This window comes from Anoplophora glabripennis, unplaced genomic scaffold (genome assembly GCF_000390285.2).
Source record: "Anoplophora glabripennis isolate ALB-LARVAE unplaced genomic scaffold, Agla_2.0 scaffold104, whole genome shotgun sequence".
Taxonomy (NCBI): Eukaryota; Metazoa; Arthropoda; class Insecta; order Coleoptera; family Cerambycidae; genus Anoplophora; species Anoplophora glabripennis.
In genome coordinates, this window is record NW_019416210.1 from 1025029 (window position 1) to 1034429 (window position 9401).

Genomic DNA, 9401 nt, shown 5'->3' on the forward strand with positions numbered 1-9401 from the left:
GAAACATTACTCGAAACATTCCCTTTCGATCTCGGAAACATAACAGACGAACAACCCTTTGCTATTTTTGCTTATCTTATGGAACATTCAGCATTAGTTAAATTTTGCTCTCAATCCCAATCCTTCTCAAGCGTTAGTTCATTTGCCTTTGTTATACAAAGACATAATTAGAAAAAAAATGTGGTAGCATATTTATAACACAAGTCTAGAAAAAATGTATGTTCGTGACTTGCGTAGACTGCGCGTAACAGCCCGAGTTTATTTGTTTCCCGTGTGTCGTTTCAATTCGTATTATGTTAGGTTAGGTTTGCGGTTTGTCAGTTTGCTTGGTTTCGTTGTTATTCATCTTTACTTTGACGCTATTTTATGTGATAATTTGTAGTGTGTGCAGTTGTGGTTATTGTAAGGTGCATATAAAATAATGAATATTGATGCAAAATGTTTAAAACGATATGTGTAGAGATTTCCAATTTTGCGTCACATCTACCTAAATATAGTTATACCCACTACCTATTACAGACAAGAGGACAAGGGACAAGAACTAAGAAAATGGAACAACTACTATACGTTTCGATATAATTTGAAGAGCAACTACTTAGTCAGTGAGAACTATTTGAAATATGGATGAATCAAGTGAAATAGACGTCATTTATTTTATATTTTGTACAAATGTTTATATTTGTTTATGTGTATAGGCATGCTTAAATAAAAGAGTTTAGGTATACCTACAGATATTTACTTTGTCAAGATATCATTTTGTATCCTTATTTCTGCTGTATAATTTATTATTATTAAAAGGATATATGTAATATTGACCATGCGTAGAAGAAATTATAACTTTATATTATTTTTCAGTAATGTTATTTGTTTTTCATGTACCTACCATTTTAAGATTCATAATCATAACTAACTTTTTCTAATTATCAGTTCGTCATTGTTACCATATTCATGAAGGTCTCAACATTAGAAAATTTCCATTTCAGAAGCGTATTTGAACTATATAAAATGTGTAGCTTTTTTTTAATGCTTCTGATATTGTTTTGTGATATTTTTATTTGTACGATGAATGGCAAAATTCATAATCCATATTAGAAACTTTTTTCAGTGGCTTCTCAAAAAGAAAGAAATTCTTAGTAAAAGTTGCCGCATCCCCAAACTAGAAGAGCATATTTATTTTTTTTAATATACAATGTAACTTTTTTTAGTTCGAATTAAGTCATTCACAATACAAATAAAAATATCACAAAGGAGTATTAGAGATATTTAAAAAAATACTCACACTATTTATACTATTTCAAAAACGCTTTTGAAATGAAAATGATCTAAAGTTGAGAGCATTATGAGAACAATATGGTAATAAAATTATTATGTTACTCAAACATTTCTGAAAATATACTGAAACGTAAAACAAAAATATCGAGGGCATAAATGGAACATAAAAAGAATGTTACTGAAACCAATTTTTTGAAACGTTTCATTGGAAACGTATTTTGGGGAGGACATCTTGGGCTTCTAGAACGTTACCAGAACGTTGCATGGATTTTTTATGAAACGTTTCAAGAAAAATGGAAACGTTTCTGAAACATGTCAAAAACTGAAAAATGTTTAGTGGGAAACGTCATTAAATTTTTAACTGGTTGCTTTTAAATGTCTTTCGATGATCCTGATTTACTATCCTATAATGTTTATTATGACTCCGCAATAGTAGTAATGTTCTTTGGTTACTTATCTTACCTGCACCTGTATTGTATATTTCTAAATTTACTCCAATTACATACAACATAAACACCAACTCGTAACAAATTATTATATTTGGAAGATTATTAATAAAATAAGGAAATAGTAGCGGCCCCAAGTTGGAACTTTGGGGAACATACCACTATATTTTACTAAGAATATTCTGTTTTGTAAATAAGAATTAAGTAATTTTAATAAAACATATGTTATGCATAGCCATAATTTTTTTAGTAGTATGCCATAGTCCACTTTATAGAATGTTTTTTTTTTGAAAATCAGTATAAATTGTCTACTTCTATATGTTGAACGTTTGCTTGCTAATTTTTGAACGTCCTGTATACTTTTCTGCAGTTTTTAAGATATCTGTATTCTGATAATGAAATATATACAGATCTTCAATAGGCACTTTCCATTTTATTTATTCTTTGCTGTCAGTAAAAGAGATAAAAAATTTTTAACACTATGTATTTCAGGAAAACTCCCGAGCACTTTAAGTTTATTATTGTAATTAATATATTATATTGTAATTAATACATTATACTATAATTAATATATAATATAATATTGAATTTGTTTTGTAGCCGTTTTAATTTTAATAAATAAAGTTGTGCAAACTTTGACTTTTACATTATTTCCTACTAGATATGTAGTGTGTCCCACGATTATGTAACTGAAGAGGAATAACTTTTTTATTTGTAATTTAAGAAGGAAATATCACTCTATTGAAATTCTTGATTCTCTTAAAAATATTACTATTTTCTTAATTTATACAGAGATAAATTTTTTGATTCTCATTTTTATAAAAAAGTTGAAAGTTCACATTTTTATAACCTACCTGGAATTACTAACAATATTTTTTAGCGATATTCCAAAAAATTTAGATACTTTGCTGGTGGTTACTTTTAAATTATTTAAAAAATTGGACACTGTATATAAATTCAACAATGTAGTAACATTTTTAAGAATTTGAAAACAACCGGAAATTTTTATAAAAAATTACATTCTCCCCGAAATTTACAAAAAAAAGAAAGAGTTTTTCGTTTTCAGGGCACTTTTCTGGGACACACTGTACATCAAAATGGGCCTAAATGTCGTCTTAGTCTTCAAGCCAGATGATTTATGTTACTAAGCAATTATGAGTTCAAACCGTATAGAATATACGGCCGTTGGAAATTTTTAGTAAACAAGAATTACAGCATCTGATGAACTGGTTATCTTGTTTTGTTTTTTGTGTACCCCCTCTCGTACAAAATTAAATCTGAATATAAACGACCCATCGGTCTGCATTTTTCAAAACGTCTTCAGCAATTGTATCGAAGTTGTTCATCATGAAAGTTGTTCTGCTTCTTGCTGCTCTTTGCGCCTTTGCTTACGCTCGGCCTGAATATACAACTAAATACGACAACATCGATTTGGACGAAATTCTCCGCAATGAGAGGCTTTTGAAATCCTATTTCCAGTGTCTTGAGGGAACCAAATCGTGTACCAAGGATGGACAGGAACTGAAGGGTAAGATTCAACTGCTTTACTTACTTTGCTCATTATATCATTTTTAGTAGATAACATTTTACATTTTGAAAAACATGTTTATACAGGGTGTCCGGATAATGGATAACCTTTTAACCGTGGATGGGAAACCCTAAGATCGTTCAGAAAATTTACTTTTGTATTAGTTCAAAATCCCTTCGTTTTTCAGTTATTTCGGTTTTTTTCGAAATTTCCGCCATTATCATCTTTCAGTTATTTTGAGTAATATTCTTGAATTGTGTTATTATCAGATGCTTATCAGAATTTTTAACTAGCAATAGTAGTTCTTGTTTAAAAAAATTTTAAACTTAAACTTTACGTTAGTCAGCGAAGATACAAACGAACGCTCCGAAGGGCATGCATTCATAAGAAGGTGCAGAGCCTGCATCAGGGAAGGCAGCAGACAATTTGAACATTTACTGTAATTTTTAAATAAAATTAAATAATAACTGAAAGATAATACTTCTCTTGTGACCGTAGTGACCAATAAAGTAACCTATGACGGAAATTTCGGAAAAACCGAAAATAACTAAAAAACGAAGGGACTTTGTACTAAGACAAAAGTCGATTTTCTGAACGACCTTAGGGTCCCCCATCCAGGGTTAAAAAGTTATCCATTATTTACCGGGCACCCGATATGTACCTACTTTTAGAGCTAGACTTAACAAGCCAATTTTTATTAACGTTTAAAAAGGCAATCTATTTACTGCAAAAAAGTTCGCTAAAATACACAAGCGTAGCTATATTAAATATTTTATATTATATCACATCCAAAAGTTCCAAGTTAAATGTGAATAGAAATATAAGTTCTATAATAAAGTCAAGTTTAATTAGATTACATTGCCTGTAAAAATTTATCAGTTGAAAATTAAAATCCACTTTTAACAGCAAATTAGCTACAAGTAGGTATATCTTTTCAATGTCAAATAAAGAGAAATTTCTAAAGATATTTGCCTACAAACAGAAAACAAAAAATTAGAAACCTTCATGTTCTAGATGTTCATCTGATTAATTATTTTTATCATTAAAAAAAAACAGTGAAATAAATACGTTTTTTTTAAAGTCTGTTCTTTTAGATAGCAAAATAACGATTTGATCGAAATTTTAATTTTATTCAAAAAAACAACTTCTTGATTTTGTTCCATTCGTTTCCGGATACCCTGTAGATTTTTAAATTCAATTCCATTAAAAACAAACTGATACACAGCAAGTTATTATTTTTCTGCACATACATTTTTTTTAGAATGTAGGGTAAAAAAACTATGATACTGCTGTTTTTATTAATGCAATAGACGGCCAATTAGGACGCGATTTTTTGACGTCAAAACAGCTAATTGGTATTAGCAGTCAACAGATCACGTATTCTCATTCAACATCCCTCAAAACGTCTTATCACGAAGTTTCGTCAAATTCGATACATCTTCAGGCAAGCACTCCATGATGTCCTAGTTGGCCGTGTATTGCGTTAATAAAAACAGCAGTATCACAGTTAGATAGAGTTTTTTTACCCTACATTCTAGAAAAAATATTTGAAACCGGTCAAAAAATAAAGAAGCTGCAGGCTTGTATCACAGTTAAGCGCTACACCCTGTATATGTGAAAATAAAGATTTTCTGAGAGCTAATACGATATGAAAGTGGCATTTTTCTCTCTTAAGCTGAAAATTCTGTCTTTGGTTTTTAAATTTAAAAAAAAATGTAAAATTTATGATTTCTTAATTAAAACATTAATCTAATTCGCATACATTTTTCTACACATCAATTAACTTAATTTCAAAGAAACATGTTTCTGACCTAAAAAATTTGAAAAGCTAAAATAAAGTGATTTTGCTTGACAGTATAAATTATAATTCTATATTTCATTTTTCATAAAATTGAACAAGAAACTATATACAGGGTGTCCCGAAATTAATGCAACAGTTGGTGCCAGATTCTTAAGACAAATTTAGGGGACCCGTATTTTTTATATCTCAAAACCCTGTTGTACGAGAATCACTAAATTTGGTGCACAGGAGTTTTATGACATGTGGAATCTGATGGTGCTACGCTTTTTGGCGGGGAACCCCCTTAAGACAATGTTTCGTGGGCCCCCTTGTCTTTGGAGCCAAAAAAATTTGGTCGCATATTTAAATTTCTTAAAAATTATTAGTCCGCTAGAAAGCCATTAAATTTAGAAACATTTTTGTCTCTTGATACTTTTTTTCGTAAAACGCAATGTTTTCGAGAAAAATGTCAAAATGTGATCGAATGCATATCGTGATTCGCCATTTTTCTCAAAAACATTGCGTTTTACGAAAAAATATCGAGGGACTAAAATGTTTCTAAAATCAATGGCTTTCTAGCTAACTAATAATTATTAAGAAATTCAAATTTGCGACCAAATTTTTTTGGTTCCAAAGACAAGGAGGCCCACGAAATAGTGTCTTAAGGGGTTCCCCACCAAAAAGCGTAGCACTACCAGATTCTACATGTTAGAAAATCCCTGTGTACCAAATTTAGTGATTCTCATACAACAGGGTTCTGAGATATAAAAAAGACTATTGTTAGGGGCAGATTTCAGGGGGCTGTAACTCCAAAAGAGGGGGCCACTTGGAAAAATGAAAAAGTACGGGTCCCCTAAATTTGTCTTAAGAATCTATGACCAAATTTTGTTGCATTAATTTCCAGACACCCTGTATGAGTGGAAAAATTATAACTCCAATTCCAGATGAAATACATTCTTTAGAAAAAAAAAATTATCGAACTTTTTCAGAACAATAATTTTCATTGAAAAAAGGAGAAAGTAATAGATTAGCAATTTTTACATAAAGCTATTCATGCGTGCATGAAAAAGATTCTAAGTGTTTGTTATGTGTAGAAAAAAAATGAAATTCTCTAAATATCAAGACTCCTTGCTGAAATCGGAACTTCCCAAAGTTAGTTGAAAACCAAACAGATATTGGTTACAAAATATTAATTTGAAATAAAAATTGTAATTTGATTTGGAACATTAAGGAAATTGAAAAAAAACATCAATAATATCTAACGGATGTACAAAAATACGGAGCCTTCATAAATGATTACATGCCACGTGACCAGTAATTTTGTTTAAACAGTAATTTTATTTTCTTCGCGTTGGCGATTAAATTTCAGTAAAATTAAAAATATTAAAACAATAAGATCAATAATACATCATTGAAACACAACAATCTGTTTCAGCGGCTGGAGATTAGTGCAATTTTTCCTAAGATTTTATTCAACCAATCAGCGATCACATTATCTCGAGCGTTGACGTAACGAATTGTCATTGTTGATTGTTAATCAATGATTAATATTACCAAGATTTAGGGATCTTTCATTACCAGTACTAGCTCTGCAATGTTGTGTTGCCTAAGTTTAACGGTCATGTGGCTTGTACCTGCTTTTCCTACTTCAATGTTGGAAACTACCATTTTATCACTTTTTGAGAAGAGAAGATAACACTTTGTTAATACCTAAATAAGTAAAATACCCTAATTGATTTATTTGTGAAAATGACAAATGGAATTAAACAATACGCAGTATATTTTTCTAAACGACTAAATTTTCTATTCTTAGATGTAATTTTGTGTTTTATTATTTTTAAAATAAGTCATCGTTTTAACATTCTTTCATAAGATAATGTTTCAATTTTAACTGATTCAGTTGAAATAAATAGAGCACTAGGTGGAAAATTAAAAGATCTAATGTCTTATGAACAGCGTTTTGTTTTAGCTGTGGTTTCCTGATCATGATTTCAAACTGGACACTGAAATTGGTTAATTGATTATGTTATTTGACCACGATTCAGTCATATTGTAAAAGAGGAAACTACAAATCGTACATAAAGCATACTATGTTATAGTCATAAAGGAAAAATATTATTATCTATGACTACATTAACTGTAAAACATAACTCATCTGTTATGCATAAATATACACCACAAACTGGTAATCACTAACTTAAAAAAGTTATATGCAACACAACAATGTTTTACAACATTTGTTTGTCTTTCCTAAACTATCCAGCTTGCCTTGGCTTTGTTGTGGTTTATATAATCTAGAATCGCTCGATAAAGGTTTCCTGTCTATTACCAGGTAACTGAATGAATTTTTAAATATTAAATTAAATATGACAAGTCCGGAAATATTCTTGTCAAATATCATTGACATAAAGGTCTTGTCAAACTGTTTTTCTCATTTTACTGAAGATTAAACACTTCAGCTTCGCTGTCGAAGTTTATTCAAGTAAAAAATACATAAAGATTACACTCGTGATTTGTCAAGAAAAGCAGAATTTCTTCTGACAAAACTGTAATCTATTTTGATAATACGTATGATAAAACTTCTATAGATTTGTAATAATATCGTTATTGATAAAAATGATGACATTTGTTGTTCAAGTAATTTTATTTCGACGGTGAAAGCGAGTGTGTAGTGACAAAGTGTAGGATTAGAGCATGAGCTACATTTTGTAACCGCAACATATACAGGGTCGGAAAGTCCCCATGGTTCATCGGCCGTTACGTGAGAGCGATAAAGAATGTCATAGAAATCCGTGCGATAGAGAAAGATGGCTATAATGAAGGAGTCTAATAGTCTCCGCCCAAGAAGTGGATCTTATTTGTGGAAGGGCGAAATGGGCGGTGACTATTAGACGCCTCCATTATGGCCATCTTTCTCTATCGCACGGATTTCTATAACTTACTTTATCGCTCTCACGTAACGGCCGATGAACCATGGGGACTTTCCGACCCTGTAGATAAACGTCCAAACAAAAATTTCAAACAAAATTGCAACCAATACAAAGCAGAGAATATATAAATAATAGAATAGTCCATAATTAAATACATCTTTATGTAAATATGTAATTGTGTTTTAATGTATTTAAAGGAAGCATATTAAGGGTTTTATCTACTTTCGCTTTCTTTAGTTCCCATCACTCAATATTTATTTTTTTCTGATGATAAAACAATACAAGTGAACAGGAAATTATAGAAAATAAGTATAAAGCAGTATATCTCTATCTCTCTTGTTGATTAGATTTTCCAAGTTATGTATAAACCTGGAAAATCTCATCAACTAGAGAGATAGTCAAACTGAGCCATTGCCCCAAACACTGCTTATCCTTTATTGCGAAACGGTGCCTTGAAATAAATTCATCTCGACTTCTAGGCATTCATCATCCTGTCTTTTTTCTGCAATGAAAAATGATACCAATACTTAAATAATTACATTATATTAAAAACGCCGGAAGCAAGCATATTATAAACATCACAGCCATCAGCATAACAAAATTAAAATTGTTGATTTAAATTTAACGTAAATCAAGTACGACAAGTGTTACAGGGCTCCAAGTGATTGCGCAGAAAAATTTGTTTAGCGAAAAGCCATGTGCCTCATTCTCAATATTTTTCCTTTCTTTCTCTTACGTTAACCTATTTCTAAGTTTACAGTTGTAAAAAAAAAATTGGTTAACATTGTTATTGAACGCACTAATTAACCACACATCGAAAAATTTGCTCTAACTGTTATTGGTAACCATTTTCAGACATTCTTCCTGATGCCCTCAAAACGAAATGTTCCCAGTGCAATGAAAATCAAAAGCGCGGCGCAGAGAAGGTGATCCGTCACTTAATCGATAACAAGCCAGATTGGTGGAAGAAACTCGAAGCCATCTACGATCCAGAGGGCTCTTACAGAAAAGCATACCAGGAAGAAGCTGAAAAGAAGGGTATTCAACTACCAAAGTAGATTTGAGAACCTTTTATTTTAAAATTTGTCGACAAATAAAATTATCTCTTGAAAATAAATGTATGTGTATTATTTTGCGACATGTTTTTAATCTTGTCCAGACAATTTTCAGTATTAGTAGGACTTACATGTTATTTCAATAATCACGTTTAATACACCCGATAATATTAAAATGACTGCTCATAAACGAAAAAAAAAAAATTACTGTTTTTCTTATTTATCTATGAAAATGCAAGGTTGAAATCTATCTGTTCATATTGCAAAGGAAAAAATTTAAGAAAAATCTTTACTTAAAAACTATAATTATTAAAAAACTATGTGGTGAGGTATACTAATAGTGTCAGTCCAGTCCATCATAAAAAAAATGTTACTAGAATTTTTATCAAA

At 30.6% G+C, this 9401-nt stretch overlaps 1 protein-coding gene across 1 annotated transcript; it reads left to right on the plus strand.

Annotated features, from left to right (window-relative positions):
* The first annotated feature begins 3019 nt into the window (after positions 1-3019).
* On the plus strand, positions 3020-9073 carry LOC108904822 (ejaculatory bulb-specific protein 3-like). Its single transcript, XM_018707498.1, has 2 exons — positions 3020-3246; positions 8812-9073. Exons 1-2 carry the CDS (start codon positions 3066-3068, stop codon positions 9012-9014), a joined length of 384 nt encoding a protein of 127 aa, XP_018563014.1. The 5' UTR covers positions 3020-3065; the 3' UTR covers positions 9015-9073.
* The last annotated feature ends 328 nt before the right edge of the window (positions 9074-9401 follow it).

Coding starts and splice junctions, on each gene's coding strand:
- LOC108904822 (XM_018707498.1), top strand. CDS start 3,066: ATGAAAGTTGTTCTGCTTCTTGCTGCTCTTTGCGCCTTTGCTTACGCT. Junction 3,247..8,811: donor GGATGGACAGGAACTGAAGG/GTAAGATTCAAC, acceptor AACCATTTTCAG/ACATTCTTCCTGATGCCCTC.